The 23,381-nt window shown below is 39.9% G+C and overlaps 1 protein-coding gene across 1 annotated transcript in view; it reads left to right on the forward strand.

The window, feature by feature from the left end:
* tmtc2a (transmembrane O-mannosyltransferase targeting cadherins 2a) overlaps nucleotides 1-23,381 on the forward strand; it is a 73,042-nt gene that overhangs the window by 45,128 nt on the left and 4,533 nt on the right. The window contains exons 3-11 of the mRNA XM_042511279.2: nucleotides 2,201-3,035; nucleotides 4,439-4,553; nucleotides 5,335-5,420; nucleotides 7,150-7,334; nucleotides 7,464-7,542; nucleotides 8,939-9,060; nucleotides 12,574-12,655; nucleotides 16,260-16,374; nucleotides 19,970-20,033. Of these exons, the coding sequence (XP_042367213.2) occupies nucleotides 2,201-3,035; nucleotides 4,439-4,553; nucleotides 5,335-5,420; nucleotides 7,150-7,334; nucleotides 7,464-7,542; nucleotides 8,939-9,060; nucleotides 12,574-12,655; nucleotides 16,260-16,374; nucleotides 19,970-20,033 (1,683 nt within the window). The remainder of the gene's footprint in view (nucleotides 1-2,200; nucleotides 3,036-4,438; nucleotides 4,554-5,334; nucleotides 5,421-7,149; nucleotides 7,335-7,463; nucleotides 7,543-8,938; nucleotides 9,061-12,573; nucleotides 12,656-16,259; nucleotides 16,375-19,969; nucleotides 20,034-23,381) is intronic.

Below are 23,381 nucleotides of genomic sequence, written 5' to 3' on the forward strand. Positions count from 1 at the left end.
TTAAACAGATTTAGGGAGGAATTTATCTCAGAAAGCTTTTCAAAATGTGATATTTAAGAAATTAGGTAAAGTACTCAAGTTCTCGATTGGGATGTCAGTGTTTGTTAAATGCAGAGTTTTTTTTGTTTTTTTTTTAAAAAAAAAAAACATATGGTATATTAAAATGTACATATTCTTGGATGGGGCGCAATTATGTAACATTCAGATAACATTCAACGTTTTTAAATTGTACTCACTTGATTTAATGTCACAGGTAGAAGAGTTACCAGTAGTAACGCACGGGTCACTGCCCATTACGAGAGCAAATTCGCCCAGCCCAGCTCGTAAACATGTGGTAATCAGTCACCCAAACCTGACAAATCCACAAACTGGAGCTGAAGGTTTCTGGTAAAGGATCTGCTTGTTGTTGGCTATATTGTATGTAATTTCTAATAAATATCACAATGTAAAACGTGTTTTAGCAAGTACTTACCCATCTTAGAAGTGCTGACATCTTAAGTATGATCTCGGGTGTACAGTTTATATCTTATGTGGTTTGTTTACATGATGTAATAGAAGTGCATATTTAACAAATTAAGTTTGGACATAGAGACGTTTCCTTGCTCGCTGTGTGGGCGTATTTTTACCGGTCATTAAAATATGTCTGACTTCCTGGTCAACAATCAGAAAAGAGGTGAGAAAAAAAACAAGACTTACGCAAGACACTTACGCTGGTGAGCATGATTACAAACAACAGCTAACTCCAATCTAATAGTCCTGCATAGTGAAAGTACTTAAAATGCCTATCCTCAAGAAGAAGTCTGACATCAGAGCATCTAACAGACAGAAAATGTCTTGCTTCCATCAGTTCTGTGGTTTCACATTTGCATTTCTCTCCCTACTGTCACAGACAAATGCAATTTTACAAGCTAATGATCAAAGGTCAAGAGGTCAAGGAGGCAATCGAACAACCTTGTCACGTCTTAGCAACTGTAACTCAAACTGGAGACATATATGCAGCACATTGTGAAGCAACTGAAATGAATTATACTTTTGACCCTAGAGAGTATCACATAGTTCCCGAATCTAATTTATGCACCAAAGATGCCCTCTATGTTTCCTTCCAAGTATGTATCAATACAGGCATTAGGAGTTTAACACGATTTTCAGTTTATGAAGGGAGCATTCAGTTGAGGTTGCAGCGAGTCCCTGGTTGGCGTGTGACAGTTAGTTTAAAGGTGTTGCGTGACAGAGGAGCTAATGGTGATCATGCTGCAGAATTAATGCTCTTATGAGATGCAAACAGCATCTACATACCAACACAATGAGTCCTAAGCTGATTACCAGTCACACTCACTGCAATCCTGACAGGCAACAAGGAAAGACTTAGAGCGAGAGCTTTAAATTTACTTCAAAGTTGACCCCAACTGAGTCAGAGCTGAGGCGAGTGTGGTTTACTAATATATGGAAAACTGTTGAAATAATCTTTTCTTCACGTCTTTGTGGAAGTGCGTTTTGGTTTTTCCTCTGTTATCCACCATAAAGCATTCTTGACATTTAAGAATTTATTGGCAAACCAAATGCAAAATTCCAATTTGAATCTGACATATCCCATTAAAAAATCATTATTTCTTGATGTAAATAGCCACATTGTTGACGACAGAAAGTGACATCCATTACAGTGCACAGCTGTCCAAATCCCAATGTGTCTTTCACCAGCTTGAACATGTCATATTTCACTATTTTCATGTAAACAGAGCTGTGTTGTTTCTGGCTGTGGTGCATTTTAATTTTAAGAAGTATGCTAGTGTTACAAAGGACTGTATAATTGTATGTGATTGCGGTTTATGCCCCAGGCAGCTATCAAAAACATTCCAGGGATTGCTTTGCATAGTTTCTCTTTCTATAGTGGGGTTAAGCTTTTTTTTAGAGAGGTCTTTATAAATCAAACTCTAACAGCTCATACTGAAAGACTGGAGCATCCTTCTTAATAACATGTTGTCTACAGAGACCACTAATGCATTTTTAGAACCATTGTTGCTCTGATTTAGCTCTGATCCAGACCCTTAACTTGGCTAAAATAGCCTCCTAAAATGAAAACAAATTCAGGTGCTCAGGAACGCAGACAAATATATCGTGGCTGTGACTGAGCTCCTCAGTACTGAAATGTTGGTTTAGGTGTTTTTCTTTAGCATGACTTTTATTTCTCCTCTCTTTTTAGAAAAAGAACATCAGTGTTATGCTGAGTCTTGGCGTGCTGGCCTCCTGGGGAGTGATTCTGTTGTCAGCTCGCCTCTACTGGATGGGCAACAAGCCTCCCAACTTCTCCAACTCGGACAACCCCGCGGCTGACTCGCCGCATTTTCTCACGCGGACGCTAACGTTCCTGCACCTGCCGGCCGCCAATGCCTGGCTGCTGCTCTGCCCGGACAAGCTCAGCTTTGATTGGTCCATGGACGCCGTGCCCTTGGTCAGGTCCCTAGCTGACTGGAGGAACTTTCACACTGTTGCCTTTTATGGTGGATTTATCCTCCTGGGTTTGTTTGGCCTCCGTGGCCCCACCTCCAAAGCCAAGGAGAGCAATGGGAAAGCATTTGTCACCAATGGGAAGTCAATCACCAATGGGAATGGTTACCATGCCCCTGACACAAACCATAACATAGATCAGGGGCCGCCAAAGACCGCCCTGAATGGGTCAGCTGGACTCCATCACTGCCCTCCACGGACATCCTTGCCCCCTACAGAAAACTTAGTACTATTTTCATTAGGCATCCTCTTGTTGCCTTTCATCCCAGCCACAAACCTGTTCTTTTATGTAGGTTTTGTAATTGCAGAGAGGGTACTTTACATTCCCAGTGTAGGCTTTTGTTTGCTGGTTGCTGCTGGTGCAAGAACCCTGTATGTCAGACTGAGGACTAGAGGCTGCAAGGCCTTACTGTTGTGTCTCTGTGCGGGACTCGTGCTGCTGAATGGACTCAGAACTGTTCAAAGAAACAGAGACTGGAGCAATGAGGAGAACCTCTACAAGTCTGGGATTAGTGTGAATCCCGCAAAAGGTAAGTTACACCCAGAGATGGGTATCAAATCTCAAAGCCTTTTGACTACATCCAGTGACTGTATGGACGGTATGACAGCTCCCCAAAAAGTTAAGACAAAACATCTTGATCACATCTTTCACCTAGGAGACCGCTATTTGTCTCCTGGCTGAAACTATAAGTCATTGTGGACTCATTCTACATTTACACAAGTCACCTTACAATGTCCTTACATCCCGTACAAAACAGGGCCAGTTTTTCTAAACCACCACCAGTTTTGGTGCGTAATCCCTACCGTCCCACCACCAGGTAATGCATTATTCAGAGGTCATGGTCTGAGATCATGTTGAACACGATACTGCAGCTCCAGTTTCATATAGCTGCTGCGCAGACTCTGGCTCCAAAACCCCAAGGAAAGATGGCAGCAGCCATATCCAGGATATTTTGGCTTCATTTTTGTACAGTGGGAGGAGGTGGGAATGCGTTGTCTATCTCTGTAAATGGTCTACAGTACAAACTTAAATCTGCACTGAGCATTAAAAATGATCAAGAACCAAAAGCTGATTTAAACAAGACTAACATTTGAACAAAGAAATAAATCATTCTACGTATAAATGAAAATTTGGATTCATAAGCAATAAAACAAACACTTGTTCAATTGTATTCACTCGGAAAATATGTTGCTTTATATAGATAGATATTATATGAGGAAGGAAATACATTAAATACACTTATTAAACCTCATAGAACCCAAAATTACTTTTTGGTCCACTGGCCAAATGGCTAATGAATGTTCAAATTTTACCAGTTTTACCAGCATTTGGCCAGTGCATGGTACTTTGTACCCTGCACAAGGATACACTAAATGCATTTTGGTAAGAAACACTGAATGCAAACATAACTATTGTTTATTCACAAAAAAAATACCCACAGAGCACCTTTAATACTTTCTTTACTGAAGGAAAAAGTTCTTGCACAAGTAATAAAATTAAATCTCAACATTAAATTTCAGAAGTTTGGCTTATTTCATTAAATGGGAAAAAGAGGTTTGTCTCCTTAAGCTGTGTGTCTCTTGAAAGGTGTGAAAAAGCAGGAAAGTATATCAGAAAATGACAGAAAGTAACATATCTGCTTGGGGAACTGCAGCACAGTCAAATCCACAGAGGAAACCCCAAAATATGACTTTCTGCTCCTTCATGCAAGACTTGTTTTGAAATTGCTGAATTTAAATGCAGAAATAACATGAAAGCAACTAACATCCATGAACAGAAGCAGTATAACTATGTACACATGCTTAACAGAGACTTGTGTGATATTTGTTATTTAGTCATCTGATTACAAATTGATGGAAATAACTCAGTTTTTATATGAATGCCAACCTGTTTTTCCATTCCACTGTTTTGACTGACACATGTCTCTTGTAGCCTGGGGAAACTTGGGGAATGTACTGAAGAATCAGGGCAAGATGGCGGAGGCGGAGAAGGCATACAGAAACGCTCTGCACCACCGAGGAAACATGGCTGACATGCTGTATAACCTGTGAGTGTTAAAGACGCCCCTCTACCCCTCCTCCTGTTTGCAAAGTCTTGACACGAACGGCTTCCGATTCCTCCCATCCATCACTTGAGATTTCCGTGGCAATAACAAGAAAGCCGGAAAGGAGAGAAGGGGGAAAAGCCACACTGACAGAGAGAGTGACAGACAGGAAGAACTTAAAAGACAACAAAAATAGATCTGATACACAAGGAGAGAAGCAAGAGCAACTCGCTAAGCATGATGCAAGAGTGCGACAAAGAAGAAATAACTTTGTGCGTCCCTGGTGGCTCTTTGTACCCTCTGCTACTGATTTGATTAGTCTTGGTTTTTGAGGCCTGTGGGAGGACACAAAGCCGCTTCCAATTCTGCAACATATAGAGTGTCAAAGGTGCCAAAACCTCACAGCAGACCCATGTCTCTTGCTCTCATGCTGACACTGTTTTCTCTTCTCTCACTCTTTTCTGCTCCCTCTCAAGTTACGGGTGTGAGGAAGCTGGCAAAGCAACATAGGGAGACAGAAAAAACCGAGTGATGATGTTTTTGCATTCTTTCTAACTGAGGTGCTATTTGAATATGATGGATGGTTGGGTATATTGGGGATTATGCATGGGTATATTGGGTAAAAGACACAAGCTGCTACAGTTTTTGTTGTTGTATCCTCAGCTTTCACCCTAAGTCCCCTCATCACTTTGACGCGCTATAATTTTCACAAATTTAAAATAGCAAGCAAATCCTCTGTTATGCAGTGTATGTCTTACATTTTTTGCCTTTTTTTGTCTGCTAGTGGCTTGCTGCTGCAGGAGAATGAGCGTTTTTCTGAAGCGCTGCATTATTACAAGCTGGCCATTGGGAGTCGGCCAACACTGGCATGTAAGTAAAAAAAGCTCAAAGTCTCATTTTGTACCGGCGGTCATGAGGAGAAGAGTTATTGAAGATTAAATGTTTTCACACAATTTCCAATTTTTGTCTTTGATTAAAGTAAAAGCTGGCGTAGGCAGTTATCTGGAAAAGGCAAGAAAAGGACAGGATCTAAAAACACACCATTCTGCTGCAACACTCCCCTCTCTGTCCTTGGATCTGTCTCAGAAACTGAAGCAACAGCGTTGAGTCTTTTGCTTCGATTAGCAATTGTTGCCAACTCTTTTCCTATGAAAGTGGCTAGCACTAGCTCCAACAGTTGCAAAAACAGATGATGTCATATGCTCATGCGCATATTGGTGAAATCATTGGGCATTAATGGAAGCATGAAACTTTGCTGAATTAGATTTAGTAGAAAAATCCTCAACAAAACATTCGAATTAATGGTTTGAGAGCTGTGACAGTTGTATTATATTGCACAACTCTCTCATGCTTCCAATCCAAAGAGTGAGAGCGTCAACATTACCATAAAAACTCAGTACAGCCAAACTCCCACAGCTCAACCAGAAGCGTGCATGTGAATGAATTACAGTATATTTCTCTCTTTTTCTTTTATGGTCTGATTCAGCTTTGCTGAATATGTCACAAGTAGCTTTTTAGAACGAAAAAAAAATCACTAAAATTGCCAATATGGCAGAAGGCTAAACCATTAACATAATTTTCTCTCCATTTCTAAAACAATTAACACATATCAACACATGTTTTACTTTGTTGTCAGACTCTCTTTGATATGTCCGTCTTCCTTTTTCGTTGCTTTTCAGTTTAGGGAGTTGTTGCCAAAGCTGGAATAGTAGGTTTCTTTGTAGGATTCTCTGCCATTGAATCTCACCAAAAGGATGCGCTCATGCATCTGCATTTGTAGAACAGCCAATAGTAACACCCTCTCTCTGAAATTACTTGTGATTGACCAAAGTCTCCTGCTACAGCCTGAAAACAGAGCGAAGAGGAGGTGCAAAAAGTTTTCTCCCAGACCATTTAAATTCCAATGTGCTGAAAGGTTATTATAGGATTTTTGCCCAATAACACCAAAATAAAACTGCCTACACCAGCTTTAAAGATCTGTTATTGGATCACTATTATGCTCCAAACTGAATGCTGAATAAGATGTTCTTTTGCCACATGCTTATTTGGAAAACCATATTCAGGTCATTTCAGCTTGACAGTGAAATGATGAGATTCAATTTCACACTTGAGTGCTCGTGTGTGAGATGAGGGTGTGTCTTTTACTGTACCAAGGACAATTTTAAAAGAAAGGACAGGTTTCTAGACTGCTTTTTTCCACTTCATAAGCTATCTTTGATTATTTCTTAGGTTAACCTCCTTTTAGACAAATGTATTTCTTCTTCTTACTTATTTTTCTTATGGTAATTTAATCTGTCTTTGACCTCTGTCTTGTCTGCTTTTGATATATTGTTTGTTCATTTTTCACCAACTATCTGTAAATCTTAAACATTTTCTCCACTTTTGAATACTCTAATACTCTTTACAGTTATGTGTTTTACTGAGTTGATTACTTGTATAGCACATTTGGATTTGTAAAAGAAGCCACATCTTTAGTTTAATAGCAACAGGAAATTACTTTCATGTAGTTTTTCGGATTCTAGTGTTTGTCTAAAACCTATTTATGAATGTATGACTGATAGCAGGCTGTCAATTAATTAATTTCCTCTTCTCCTCACAGCGGCCTACTTGAACACAGGAATCATCCTGATGAACCAAGGCAACCTGGAGGAGGCCAAACGCACCTTTCTGACCTGTGCCGACATTCCAGATGAGAACTTGAAGGACCCCCACGCCCACAAGAGCTCCGTCACCAGCTGCCTGTACAACCTGGGAAAACTGCTCCATGAGCAGGGCCAGCAGGAGGTTAGAAACTGTGCACATAATGAAGTCTGTTTTGCACAAACTCCCTGATCAATTACAGGGACTGTATAATGCTGATGTAAAACAAAAACTGGACTTGCTAAGTTAACTTTTTTCCCCTCTCCACTTCAGGAGGCCCTGTCTATTTATAGGGAAGCAGTACTGAAAATGCCCAGACAGTTTGCACCACACAGCCTTTTCAACATGATGGGTAAGTTACTGTTGGAGCCTGTTTCACCCTGAATATTTGAATCTGAATATAATAATGCAGAGACTGAAATTCAGAGAAAACATTTTCTTCCAGATATCTTGAGATGAGAGGTCAAGGGACCCCTTTGAAAATGGCTTTGCCAGTTGCTTCTTCACCAAAATTTAGCCTAAATAAAGACTGTTATTTAGTACCATTTCTTAACAAGCAATGCCAAAATGGTTGTTACCAGTGACAACACAAGATACCACCTTCCTGCCAGCTCAAAAAATACGTGTGCCACAACCTCTTGAAGAAAGTAATGTCGGCCTCCGAGTATTTTTGCCTTGGGGGGCAGCAGTTATTTCAGGGGAACCATGGAGGCATTACTAATTCAATATTTTACTACTCTGCGATACTTGCTCTAAAATACTAATTTGTTTTTTGATGAGGTAACATAACCATTTGACAAATGTAAATATGAAGAAGAACGTCATGCTTGTTTTATGAGGAGTAAAACAGTCTAGTCCTGGGACAAGTTTGGCAAGAGCTTATGTATTTTTATCGTGTTTGTTTCCATTTTAGATGTTTGTCTTCCATTTTATCTGATCCTTGAATTGAATTCAACAAACTGACATTAACTCACCGCCAAAAACAACCTTCAGAGGACTTGAACCACCTGTTTGATTCCAACACTGCACAGACATTTTGTCCTCTTGCAGAGGACTGAAGCTAATCCGTGCAATAAATCACATCCCTCTCTTTGTTATTGTAACACTAATTACATTATTGGAAGCTCATCCTGACGGCATAGCTGAGATTGCGGGGAGATGTCTGCAAATATTCTTTGGGCAAGCTAAATGAGAATGGGAAGTGTGTTTTGTCAGGTGGAAGAAGGGCAGTGTTTGCATTAGTGCGATGTCCAGGGGATTCTTTGTTTAAACTGATGTCATTTTACCCCAGGGGCCGACAGCAGGACCTCAGATCAAACAGACTCTCACAGAGCTTGAAACACAACAATTGTTCTTTCAGAGAAAACTGTTTTTGACACTACTTTGTGGTATGTATTCAGCATGTGAGGAATGCCGACCTTATGGATAAGAGGCAGATCATCTGTCTTACACCTGTTAGGAAAAAAAACAACAGACAGGAGAGATTTTTTCTTTTGAGAATCAGTGTAATTAGAAGTTTTTATATTTGCAGAAGCTCTGAGAATACAATCCAAATATGTTTACAAATTAAACTAAACCCGCTAACAAGGAAACTGGGGTGCTTCAGTTTTGTAAATATTGATAATATTCTTTATTTATAAATTTTTATGAAAATATGCAAGCCCTAAAGACATATGTTCTGAGAAAGATGATTACGTCTACTATTATTATGGTTATATTTTGACTCCTATTCTTTGTTCTTGTACCAGGAGAGGCCTACATGAGACTGAACCGGCTGGAGGAAGCAGGCCACTGGTACAGAGAGTCCCTCAGGGCCAAGCCTGACCATATCCCTGCCCACCTCACTTATGGCAAACTCCTGTCCATCATCGTAAGTCTCATTGCTGACACACACACCGAGAATCATGAGGCGAGCCTGAGCATTATCTTAGTAACAATTGCGGTGGTTAACTACCTGGCAGAGTGTAATTGAACGGGACCTGAAGTGGCAGAGTGGAGCGATGAATAATGCATATTGAGTGATTTATGGGAGCAAGGCGAACCCAAACTATTGATTCCCCTGCAGAGCCTGGAGAACAGTGATAATTGTTATGAGGTGTGAGCTCCTGACTGTGAAAGATGCATGCCAAACAAACATTCCCTCCCTGATCAGAAGTCAGCAAGAGGGACTGTGATGCATTCATGAATATAGTGTTTGACCTCCAGAGCTACTGGTTGGATGAATAGGGGATCACAGTGTGAAAGACGAAATTATAGAAACCATAAATGCTTTTTGGGTGGCCTTGGATCGCCCCTGATCCAGAACTGATGCCAAATAGCTTCAAAGGCCGCCAAATAGTAGCTGCATAAATTCACGTCTGAAGGTCACAGACGTTGGGAGTTTGTCTGGTGTGGATGAAAGATATCCCTCTGTGATTGGATGACTTCCAGATTGTCTGCTTTTTTTTCTGTCTCTCACTGTGTGGATGAGTGTTAGAAGACATCAAGGGCACAAAAGTTTGCCCAACTTTCCTAAATGTTACCTTGCCCTTTTAATGTTTTGTTTTTTTGCCAGCCCGGTCGCCAGAGGAAAATGTTGGCGTTGAACATTTTCTGCAAACCATGCATATTTTACATTTGCATGTTTTATATGAATGCTATCAACGTTTCTAGAGTGATGTAATGTATGAGATGACTTGGCATCATTAGGTGGAGGAGATGGAGGATGTGCATTGTAAAGTGCATTGAAAAGCGTTTGTTTTTACCAAGGTGCGTTGTGAGGGGATTTTGCAACAGAATGACATTGTTTTTTAACAGACCTATTGCTGCATTTCCTACTGGGATAGTATGCTTATGGGATACCATAACCAAGGGTTTTTTGTGCCTTAACTTAATCACACATTGACCACAACATTGTTGAAGCGTAACATTTTAACATATCAGCTACATAATAACATTTAAATGTTCGTGAGATTCAGTTTTTTTCTGGCGATTGACTTGTTTCTTTCTGCAAGACAAACTCACTTCCTATCCTCCTACCACCTCTCCCATCCCACCAAAACACAAACACATTTATGTGACAACAGATGTGTTCACAGCTGAGTCAAGTTTACATGTGGGAGTTGAACTGTGTGCCCTCTGCAACCCTTCTATACACGTTTGACCTCCCCCCTTCCACAGCCCGGGTGCTGAGGAAACCAACCTGCAGTGTCTGACATACTTGCAGCTGCAACCCTCACAGGCTTTAAACCTTCGTTCTGATCATTTCCTGTCTTTGTGAAAGATTTGAAGATATACATAGCACACACACAAACACACGTACGGTAAAGCACAGGTTCAGATTCGAGTCGCCCAGTGTGGCTGGACATCTGCTGTGCTCCCTGAGGCTCAGGGCTGCAGATCCATGCAGGGCCCTTCACTCTCAGAGAGGCCCCCTCCACTACTACAGGGCTTAAGGAACAGGAGATTGGATGGACCCTGGACAATGGGCCAGTGGACAGGCTTATAATGCAATTACTCTCCTTCCTTATTGAATCAGTCCATCAGCTACATTTTTGGCTGTCCTGACGGAGTCAGTCGACAATGCAGACATGGGGAGGAAAGGTCAAACTGAAGTCTTGTACTGTGGTTCACCCCAATCTTTGCTGTAGTGCTGTTTTTCTTACTTCGTGTCAACTTTCAAAGTGTCCATCTCCCCCTTCTTCATTCTTTGAAACCTTAACAAGAAATGGCCCAAAAATTAGTAAGAGATTAGTAAAAAGTTACACAAAAAACACATAAAAAAAGTAGCAAAGAAAGAGAGATTTAACCCTTTTAAAAGCTCCTGCTTTTAAAAGGGTTAAATCCACATAGTAATAATAATAAAGCTGGAACCTGATAGTCTTGCACACATCCTCATCCATCAGCAAATAACAAGTGCATCTCCTAAAGCCACTAATTTGGCTCATTCTCGCAAAGGTCAAAGTACTTACGAATTGGTCAAGTGTAATATTAGAGCCCTGCTGTCTGTCAGAGATCTCTTGCTGGAGTCAGAGGGGTGTGGTAAAAAGTTGTGGTCAGTCAACACTAAGATGATTTATGAATTTGAACTCTGTGTTTTAATATACATTTTAGCCTCTCACTGTGAAAGACCACTCAGTAATGTGAAAACTGATGAATATAAACGCCACAAAATTGTCCTCTGATAGTTGCTTCAAAAACGTAATTAACACTGACCTGAAAACTTTTATAAATCTCTTCAATGACAACTTCTGCCAACCGAACTGGACTCAAATGCTCTACTCTCAGTTCTGATGGATGTCCGGGGAAAAGGGTTAATTGAATGTGAAGAGAAAAGCGGCAAAGAAAATGTGAAATAAGCCATTGAAGCACCGACATTCGCTCATTCATTGAGAGAGATTGCGGGCATGGGAGAAAGCTAATGAAGCAGACCTAATAGGCCTCTCAGTTCTTCTTGCATGGCAAGTCCTTTGGCAATATGGAAGCAATCAGTGCTGAAGCATGAAACAAAAGGGGAGGAGTAACTAAGCCTCATGCACATAGAGGCTGTATGTTTCTCAGTTGGGTTGCAGGTACACACACACACACGCATGCCTTGGTTAAGCAAAGGTTATGCATGGAAGGTGGGGTACCGTATTCTTTATGAGCATCAGTTTCCTGCTGTTACCTCGCCTCAACCGATGCATGTCGGCGCACTAAAATAACTCAAAGCAGATACAGTTAAATGGAGGGAGGTTTTGTAGCTATGTGTCTGTGTTTGCATTTGGGATATAAGACATTCATGCACGTTTTATGTTGCACTACAGCAGTGCCCACTAACAATGTGCTTCTTCAAAACGGGCTGATTATTTGACCTCTGATATTGCTTGCTCAACATGTTTTCGTATGCCCTTGAACAAAAACCAAAAACCTTCATATATACAGTATATATATATATATACACACACACACACATGTATAAGCTAATGCTTTAGTGCCTTGAACCTGCATTCTTCCTACAGAACTCCACTGGTTGCAAAATAAGGTCCAATTGTATAGAAGTGAAATTCTTCTTAGAAATTATGGTCCCATTTAGAGTAAAAGAGATAATAAAGCAGGGCATGCTCTAGGCCGGGGCTACCTTGTGAATGACAAGTCAATACCACAGAGGTGTCCTTGTGGTCTCAGTCATATCCACCTCTCGCCTCTTCACAGCTCCACCCTACTGTCCAAATATGCCACTTATGGCTCCAAAAGCCATGTTGTTGACAGTCAAAATGCCAACCTCAAGGCTTCAAAACAGCTGAGGGGTCTCCAACTGCTGATTTCGAATCTCTGATGTTAAAAATATTACATGTATAACAAAAAACAAACTTCTCACCAAAAATCAACTTTAAATCAATGATCTCCTTCCTTTTTCTTTTAGGGGCAGAAGACAGAAGCAGAGAAGTACTATCTGAGAGCTATTCAGCTTGACCCGACAAAAGGGAACTGCTACATGCACTATGGTAAGAACATCAAAGGTTTCCCTTCTAGAAATGGCAAACATTTTCAGCAAAGCCTGGTTGAAACATTAGAATCATAAAAATATGGATTCCTCTATCCTTAAAAATGTCGCTCTGTGGTTGACAGAGCTATATAGAATATAATTTAAAGCCTTTTTTTAAAAACTGTAGCATGCCTGATTGCCTATAATCCAAACCTCTGCCATGCAGCCCTTGTAGGCTTTGCTGTAATGATCAGGCTTTGCTGCAGTAAGCTGTACTCAGAATGATTATTAGGCAAGGCTTTTTAGACTCTTTCATCCAAGACCTATACTTTGTAGTGTCACCCTCGCACCCAGAGTCATTAGACACACTCCTCCTCATACAACTCATGTCGTAAACCACACCGGATCCAAGCTCATAGCTTATGTAACCTGATAGGAGTTTTGGTAATCATGTGGAAGTTCACATATCCAGCTGTTTTCATGCCTTTACGTAAGTGATGGCTGTGACCAGAGGTATTGTTTTCGGATTGCCTGTTTGTTTTCCGATTTCCATGAACACAACACATATTAAGAACAGCTTGAGGTAATTTCTTCAAATTTGGCACAAACATTCACTCGAACTCAATAATGAATTTATTAGATTTTAGTGTTCAGATGTCACTGTGACCTCGTTTGTGTCATTCTTGTGAACGTGATATCTCAAAAACAACTCACATGAATTTGTTCAAATTTGGCACAAGCGTTTCCTTGGACTCAACAATAAACTGATAAGATTTTTGTGACCTCACATCTGTCTCATGATCTTGAACATGATATATCTCACAGACGGATTTTCTTCAAATTTGGCACAAACATTTACTTAGGCTCAACGATGAACTGATTCGATTTTGATGGTCAGTGGTCAAGGTCACTGTGACCCCATCCATCTCATTCTCGCGAGCGCAGTATCTCAAAAACACCTTGAGGAAATTTCTTTAAATTCGACGCAAATGTCCACTAGGACTCAACAATGACCTGATTCGAATTTGGTGATCAAAAGGTCAAGGTCACTGTGACCTTGCATCCATCTAAATTTTATGAACACAATATTATAAGAAGGCCTTAAGGGAATTTCCTCAAATTTGGCACAAACATCCACTTGAACTGAAGGACAAACTGATCAGAACTTGGCATCTAAATGTCTAAGGGCAGTTCGCTGATTATGAAAAGATTTTACACAAATGTCTACTGGGATAAAATGATAACATTATATATCCAAGAGGTCAAAGGTCAACTGTGACATCATCGTGTTCTGCAAAAACACTTACCTGGCCATTACTCAGTGTCATAAGTCAGGAGCCGAAGGGGAGACATTTTGTGAGATAATAAATTGGGGACACTAACCTTGGGTGCCCTCCCTGAAACTGTGCTGTTGTACAGATCCTCTGTGCTGCCTGGGTGAAGATGTATGTGAAGCATCCATGTTTTCATAGACATGAATGTAAACTGAAAGTGCAACTTGACTAGTTCGAGGAGGCATACAATCGCAAGGCAGTAATACTAGTTTTATAATTTGTCCAAAAAAATCTCATGTTTTAGAAATCCCTGCACCAAAGTAAGAGATTTATGGAAATGCACTGTCATTTACTCTTGGTATCAGTGCTGCTGGAGCAGTTTGAGGTGCTGCAGATGGTGCAAACACACATACAAACAGCCATGTATGCCGTGTTTAGCTGAGTGAGGAGACAGGATCAGAGTACACTGTTTACCATTTGTTACAGAGAGTAAAACATGATACCACTTTCCGCCTGTGCTGCTGTTAATGCAGTTTCATATCAGCTTGCAGAAACAGGCACCCCGCTGCTCCGTGTCGCTATCTTCAGGATATTCGTAGGAAATGAAATCTGTCCTGAAAGCACTATTGTGCGTTGTCCCTTTCTCCTCTTCCTTATCTCTCTCCGTTCCTCCTGTTGCTTTCTCTGCGCTGGATATCTCGAGGTTCGGGTTTAGTTTGCTCCCCAGCGAGCGGTGCATTGCTGTCTTTGGACCAAGCTGTTTCCCCTTACACTCTTTTTCTCCCTCTCTGCCTATCTGGATATTTTCTTTTTTCCAATGTTATCTTGTAGCTTCTTGCTATAGGTGATGTTTATTTGGGCCGGTCCCCTCAGTTATCTCAAATCTGGCTGCTTTGGCTCTCCTGGGTTTACTGGATGAGCTCCAGGTGTGAGTGTGCAAGGAGTGATGGTATCTGTCCACATTTTAAGACAGCGGATGCAACACGGAAACACACATATGAGAGAGCACAAGGAAGCAAGGACACAGAGGGTGATAGCTAAGACAGCGCCCCCCTTTCCTGCCATTGTTCACAGTAACTCATTTTACTGCAAACTGTCCCTCATATGACCCACTTCTAAACAGTCTGCTTGGTGTCTAATGGCATGTTTTTGGAATGCAGTTCAGCACAAGAAAAGTCAACACCTCAATGAAGCCTCCCCACATCCCCCTCTTCCTACATTTAGTAACATCTGCGGCTGAGCTCGGCAGTTAATTTATAGCCGCTGAGGCAGGCACTTGTGGGTGCCGCGCCAGGTGGCCAGACTCCCACAGGAAAACGCATGAAATACCTCTGTCTCATCTGTGTTCTCAAACGCCACTGAGCTGAGCAAAACAACAATCCTTTCACCGTCTCACTTTTCTCCCGCTGTCTCTGCCTCCTTGTTGCATTTCCTGTGGCACTCTTATCTTTCACTGCCTCCATTCATCTTTCTTTGTCTCGCCACCCATCTCCATCTTTGTCTGATGGAGCTTCACTGCAAGCATTCCTCAGTCTTTCCTGGCCCCTTATACCACTTCTATCAGTTTGCTCACAATGCTAATGTTTTTTTTGCCACTATATTGTTTGCCATGTTTACCGTCTTAGTTTGGCATGTAAGCATGCTGACATTTGCTGATCAGTGTATTTTGACCTAATGATGGCGCTAGATGAAAGTTCAGGGAATCCATTAGATATTGTGGTTCATCAAGAGGGGGCCACGCATGAGCTGCTGTGAAATTTAGTGCAGATATTTAACAGTTGTCAACAATTAAATAATACCAAAGTTGTCTACCTCCTGATGGTATTAGAGGGAAAGTCAGGGAATCACCAAAGTCATGGTCATTTATCATGTAGGAATTTAAATATCTGTAAAACATGCTATAGCAATCCAGGAGATGGTGGATAATACTGGTTTTAGTGAAAACTATGACCTGCTGGAGGTCTTAAAGGTAAAGTAATTACATTATCAAACTCCGTGGTGACAATCCTGTTGGAATCAAGCAACAACCTGCAGGTCTTGAATATGGAGCCAAAGTTTATCTGATAGTTGTCAGTATAGTTTATGAAAAACCAAAAATGTCAACCTCCTGGTGGCCCTAGAATAAAAGTCAGGGATTGCCATTTGGGTTTATCCTTGGAGGAACATCAATATATAATGCATCGTAATTCATCCAGTAGTGGTCGAGTCTGGACCAAAATGGTTGACCGACCGGCCAACGACGTTACCATCCATGACGCCATACCATTAGCACGGCTAAAAGAGCACTAAACAGAACTTTTCCTACCCTTTAGAAATAAGTGCACCTCCTCTGTCTGCCCATCTTTCCAGGTCAGTTTCTGTTGGAGCAGTCTCGTCTTGGCGAGGCGGCGGAGATGGCAGAGAGAGCTGCGGAGCTGGACAGCTCAGAGTTTGATGTGGTCTTCAGTGCTGCTCACATGCTCAGGTTTGCTAAACCGCCGACATACAACAACTTGCGAGTGGAGTTTCCCTTCTTGAAAAAGCATACAGAACAGAAAATTGAGCGACTGTACATGTCAAGAAATGTTGAGGTTTTTGAACTCCTGTATTTACAGAGTTTGCTGCTGTGCCGCTTCACCATTTGTGGGTTTATTCTTTACCACTGCCATTTAACAATCATTTTCGAAATATAAATTATACCAGTGTTATAGAATAGTAAATGTCCTCTCTATGGAAATAGCTGCCATAAAAGCTATTATGTATTACATATATAAACAGCAGTGCAGTCTCGGTCCATCATAGTGATGTTTCGGTCCAAGGCTTGTAAAAAAGCCATTGGAGAATTTTTCCCTCAAAGTTTGGCAAGCACGTGCACAGACAGCGTGTAAGTCTTAAAACGTGTCAAAAGGGACTGCAAATTCTATTCCCTGCAACCCAAGGAAATATTGGAGCGATGTGCCTTCATTCCTTTTTGCTCTACATATCTGGGAAAGTCATTACTGCTCTCAAGCATCCATCTAAGTGCAACACCACAGAGGATTTGTAAAAAGTTGAAAGTCTCTGGGTTTGGCTAAGGGTTGCTTTTGGAAATGAAAGAGTAAATCTAAATGACAGATCATTTTGCCGTATTCTGGTTATTTAACTGGTTATTTTCAGCTGAGAGTGACTGTGACATAAATCCACATCAATTAGGATTAAGATTTAACAAATGTGACACATGCCTGTCATTAGCTAGATTTAAAACATCTCCACTGATTATAAAGGTGAGCTGCAAATATTGACTGAGAAAAACCAGGATTAAAAAAATGACCCGATAATCCAGTTTGACGGAAGGTTTTTCTTTAACCTTTTGAAACCTGAGCAGATTGGCTTTATTTCTCTCAAAAAACATGAGAAGAAGGCAATGAGCAAAGAAAGAGAAAAACAAATAAAAATCGGAAATAATTTTTTAAAAGTACAAGAAAATTGCCTCAAAATTAGTAAGTAAAAAAACCCCACACAAATGCACAAACAAAAAGAACAAAATAAATTTTAAAAAGTAAAAATAAAAACAAGAGACAAATTATAAGAATTCTGTAAGATTAATATTGTTTTCCTCCAATTTTTTCTAGACATTTTTTCCTATCTTTCTAAAAATTATTAAAATTTTTTCTCTCTTGCAATTCGTGAAACATTTCTTACCAAGTTACTAATTGCCTCTTTTCCCACATTTTCAAAGAAATCACGCCAATTTCCTCAGAGTTCAAAGGTTTACATGAAAGGCGTCTGCTTTCAAAGTATTAAATGCTTTGGTTGATCTCGCCCTTCATGTCATTGAAGCAATCCGCTGTTATTGGTTATCTGGTATGTGATTTCTCCGAAAGCAGATACTTCAGCAAACACTGAAGAAAATCTAACTGGGAGTTCACGCTCGACACACAGGAGAAGTTTCAGCTGGTTGCAATCTTTAGTCTTCATCGCTAGATGCCACAAAACCCTAAACACTGCTCCCTTGGCAAATGATCAACTTCCCCAGGATTATTATTACTTATTAACAATAGTTTCACATCTAAACTTTTTACTCTGCAGATACCAAATGCTTAAGGACAATTTGTAATACATTTCTAACAGTAGTTAATGCCAAATTTATGTCACACGTTGTTCCTGCAGACAAAGGTGTTCCTCATCAAATGCAAAACATGGACTTTTTAGTATTCAGAGACTGAATAAACTAATGAGTCCATATTGTCACATAATAGCCAGCGGATGGTACAGATCCTTCCTCAACTGCAGCAATGTTGAGTTTGCTAATAAAATTATGAGGAAACAATGATCTGTGCAGCTGATTAATTTCTAAACTATGTAATAACTGTGATAATGTGTTGGGGCTTTGATTTGCTCTGTTACTTTAAGATGATGATTAACTCACTTTCCTTTATGCCTTCCTTCTCATTTATCACATGAAGAGCAGTGGATGTTTTTATAATGCCAGAAACACTGCATGACACAGCCCTCTCTTCCATGTTATAGCTAGGTTCATAAAATGGCAACAGTTAATCTCCTCCATACGTACGATTTTATCCAAAGAGTACATGAAACCGGACTTTGCTGTGCCAAAGTTAATAAAGTCAAGGAAACCATCCTTTCCCGACATGGTAATTAATATTTATGAGTGTGACTCAAGTAAAATATGCAACACTTTATCGAGGTTCACTGGAGTTCATAACTGACTGTTGTATCAGCATCATCATATAGCGTGCTTCCTTGGTCTTTGTTTGGTTTGGTCAAGTGCTGGAGAGTCAATAAAGATTTGAATGTTGGGCTTTAAAGAGACAGTGTAGGATTTAGTAGTATCATGCGATGAGGATTGCAGATTGCAAACAGCTAAAACTTCTTCCACGTGCCAAGCGTGAACTCCCAGTCAGAATTCCCTCAGAGTTTATTGTTCAGAGGTAAAGGTGTTTACTGGGAGCCAAGTGATTACACACTAAAGGCAACGTACAAAATTATGTTATTTTCCTTTTCTGTTAATTAACCATTTGAAAACTGGGTCAACATCAGTTTTCTTGTGTTGTGTTCACATGGAAACCTTTGAAACCTGGGGAAAAACTTTTTCCTAAAAACAATTGCAATGAGTAACTTGGCAAGAGATTCCCCTGCAAAGTGAGAAAAAATAGGGAAAGGTAATGAGAAAATGACCTGAAAATGTGTTGGTTATTTTAAAGGGGAGAGAAAAAAATATTAGAGATGTTTTGGGGTTTACCAAATTGAGGAAAATGTCCAGAAAAAGTTTTTCATGATTATAATTTTATATTTAAAATTATGTTACAGAAATATGTGTATGTGTTTGTACATCAGCACTTAATTTCAGTCCATTTCCTCATTTTTATTTTATTTATTTACATTTATTTTTTGCTATTTTTCTGGTCATTCTCTTATCTTTTTTCCAACAAATTTGCTAATTTTAATAATTTCTTTTTGAGTTGCTTATTCTGTTCTCTACATGTGTTTTGGTAAATCAAGCCAATTTTGGGAGAAGGAAAAAAAAAACAGAGTTGAAAGCTTTCCCAACCCGGAGATCGGGACCCCTTCAAAGGATCCCAAGATGAATTTATGAGGTTAAAAAGCCAAAATCGTAAGGGAAAAAACATTTCTGTGATATATCTGAATATCTGCTGATGCTAACAGGAATATGCACCCAATAATACATTTTTTTTCTCCTACCTGTACTGCTATTTATCAGTTTAGATTGTTTTGATGTGAGTTGACAAGTGTTGCAGATATCTGCCGTCGAGATGTCTGCCTTCTCTCCTCTATAATGAAACTAGATGTCACTCGGCTTGTGGTGCTCAAATTGCTCAATATTCAGTAACTCCCACAAAAATAATCTACTCCTTTCAACGTGCAACAAATCTGACTATTGAAATGAAAATTTTGCAATAAAATCACCACTGAAGCAATTTACATTCACTCATATGATTAGCTGTACAATTATGAATGAATACAATTATCAGTCATTTGTATTGGTACAATATTATTAATATAAACAGTGATATGTCACAGTCTTACTCTTTGTTTTTCTCTGTTCTTGTTCTCTTCAGACAGGCCAGTCTTAATGAGGCAGCAGAGAGGCAGTATGAGCGTGCAGCCAGCCTCAGACCAGATGTAAGTACCTGGACTGGTGGGCCTGTTAGCACTTATCATGGAAATGCACACACACGCCTGCACCGTAAATTCAATTTACAACACGCTACGTGTTACCCATCATTCTGACACTATATTAGAGTGCTGTTGTTCCTGGCAAACAGAGAATATAAAATGGAAACTGTGTCCTGTTCATGGCAGAGATCTGCAGCTTCAATGTGCTTATGCAAACATAAAAATCCCAAAGAGAGAAGAGTTTAGTGGTTACCGTCGGCTGTTATTGAACTCACACATTCAGCTTCTGAGTAAATACTCGATCATCACAGTATAGTTTAACAGACAAAGCCTTGAGGGATATCGTGTCTCTCGATGTCAGCACATGCGGTTGAGAAGGTTTGGAGGCTATTATATGCTGTTTCTGCCACATATTAATCAGTCACTTCAAAGGAAAAGGGTGCGTGGACTGGCCTGGAAGGGGTAACTTAACTTCCTGTGTTTTCAGACGACCTAGAAGGAGCTTCCTGCAGTCATTTGTCATGTTAGTATGCTTTATGAATTATGTTGCCACTTCAGTCAGTAGAGAGCGTTAGACTTTCATCTTCATGCCCTTCACTGAGGTAACTAGTGTTACAATGCCCCGCCCTTTACAGCAGCGTTTCCCCACAGCGCTGTCACATGAACTCAAGCACCCCTTCATCGACTCCAGTCCTGATACTCCAAATGTATTCAGTTGAATTGAAATTAAACTGAATGCAATTTCAAAAAATACTCATTCCATTTTATGCTGTAGTCAGGAAGACGCCTTTCTTTTTTCTTGCATGCCTCCAGTGAAAGAAGAATCCAAAAACTGAGAAAGTTCTTTATGAACTGAAATCACGGGGGTTCGTGTTAAACAGCAGCAAAACTATATAAAAACCTCCATTTACAAACCCTCAGACTTGTGCAGTAGAATCCAAGTTTCATTCACCCAGCTGTACGTGCAATACTTCCAATTTTATTCATTTTTGCTTAAACCTTTGAACATGGGAGCTGCCAGTCTATCCCTCCCTCGATCAGTTTGTTTTTGCTATTGTTTGACTTTGGTGAATCCAAACTAACTCTTAAAAACAACAAACACAGTTGTAGACCAGCAGCTCACATGTTCAATGGAGTCTGGCATTGAAGAGAGCATAGATGAGTTTAACTTTAATTCAGTTTTAAATAGTTAACTTTTTCACTAAAATTCATATGTTTTTGAACTACTGAGCATACAACTGGAGAAATGTGACTTGGATTATACTGCACAAGTTGTGTGAGGGTTTGTAAACAGTTTTTTAATATAATTTCACTGTTGTTAAATGCAGAAACCAAAAACTGCTGTCGGCAGGCTGTCTGATAGCAGATATTTACTGAACCACAGCAGTTGTAGTGGATGCCAGATCCACAGGAAGAAATATATTGTGTTTGTAGTTATTCAATGAATTGATTTCGTTTCCTAGCTCTCTGAAGCAAGAGACGGGAATCTGCCACTCACAGACCAACTGAGAGTGGATCAATAAATTAATGTATGTTTAATAAATTAAATATGCGACTGACACCTTTCGTCAAAGCATAAGTTGAAAACATTGCTTCACACTCTTCAAAATTGTCGGCTCTTACCAAAAATCATGCTTTTACGTTTTTATTAGTTGAGCTACTCTGAGAATCACTACTTTAAAGCATCTGCCCCTTTTTAGATAAGGTCTCCTGTTTAAGCCTTAAACCCTATAAACCATAGAGGAGAAGAAAAGGCTACTGGCTGTCCATCTTACTGTGTTCATATTTTATCCTGTAAAAAATGAGCTACCTGCAAGTCACAGTCATCATAATTCATAGTCAGGAAGCATTCATGTGCAGATTCAGACACGCTGAGGGCGTCTCTTGTCATTTGTCACAAGTAAAGCGCCTCTTGTCTTTGACATTTTCCCTGCACACGTCTGCTTAGTAAATGACAGTCTCTCAAATATCAGCCTAATCCAGTAGCTCTCAGGTCATGAAAGATTCAGCTCTGGCAATACGTGTTAAGAAAGTCAAAGATTGTGCCTCCAGAGAAAAGTGCAAGAAGTGTTTTTTCATACAGCACACAAGTACACTGAAAAGGTTTATTTATACCACACAGATAGAGTTTCATCACAAATATCACGCTGTACTGCGAGCAGAATGCTATATTCACTGGCTGTGGAAAATGGTGAGCCTAATTCCGAAAATATGTAGGTTGCAGTATGTGTCCCTTGGTCCCTGCAACTTAAAAACCATGATATAATTCGCTAATATTGGATTATGTATTTTGCTTGTTTAAAGTTGTAATCCTTAATATTTCACACTTGGATAATTAGTCATATCTGAGGGTACCATGGTAAAAGCAAGTGCAGCAGCGACAGTATGTGCATATTCGTAGATTTTGGATTTTTCACAGAAGTACAAATACCACATGCAGTTTTAAAAATGTTAACAACTTAATTAAACTTTTTTTCTTGGAAAATAACAAATCGGACACAAATTATTATTCGAGGCAGACGCATCTGCACTGGCAACAGCCTTGGCCATTACATTTTCAAGTTGTCCACTCGTTCCTCTGTCCCATTCTTGTGAACGCAATATCTCAAGAATGCTTTGAGGGACTTTCTCCAAATTTGGCAAAAACATCCACTTGGACTAAGTGATGATCTGAATAGATTTTTGTGGTCATAAGTCAAAGGTCAAGGTCATTGTGACCTTATTTGTTCTTGTGAACTCAATATCTCAAGAAAACCTTGAGGTATTTTTTTTGTCACAAACCTTCAGTTGGACTCAAAGATGAACTGACTACATCTTAGTGGTCATAGATTAAGGTCATGTTGACCTTGAATATGTCACATGTGTTTCATTCCTGTTAAAGTATTATTTCAAGAGAGCCTCGAGAAATTTCCTAAAATTTGGCACAAACATTCACTTGGAGTCAACAGTGAACAATGTCAAAGGTTGAAGTCACTGTGAACTCAGAAAACATGGTTTTTGCCATAACTCAAGAATTCAAATGCTAATTATTCTAATATCTAAAAGGATAAAATGATGAAGTGGTAACAGTTTCTGTCAGAAAGGTCAAAAGTCTGCAAAAATGCTTTTCTGGCCCTTCCTCAAGCATCCATGTTTTCACAGACATTGATTAAAACTTCAACTTGACTGGTTCGTGGAAGCATACAACCAGGAGGCAATAATTCTACTATCTGGAAGGGATTTTAAGTAATGGTTCACTGTAGCTCATAGGGCAGGGTGCACTCAAAAGCTGGAGATCACAGGCAGATGGTATCTGAAAAATACTGTATATCCAACCTGCTGAAGGTCAAGAGCTTATATCCATTTAATCACTGC

The sequence above is a fragment of the Plectropomus leopardus genome, chromosome 22 (assembly GCF_026936395.1).
Source record: "Plectropomus leopardus strain MGB_pleo_1.0 chromosome 22, ASM2693639v1, whole genome shotgun sequence".
Classification (NCBI taxonomy): domain Eukaryota; kingdom Metazoa; phylum Chordata; class Actinopteri; order Perciformes; family Serranidae; genus Plectropomus; species Plectropomus leopardus.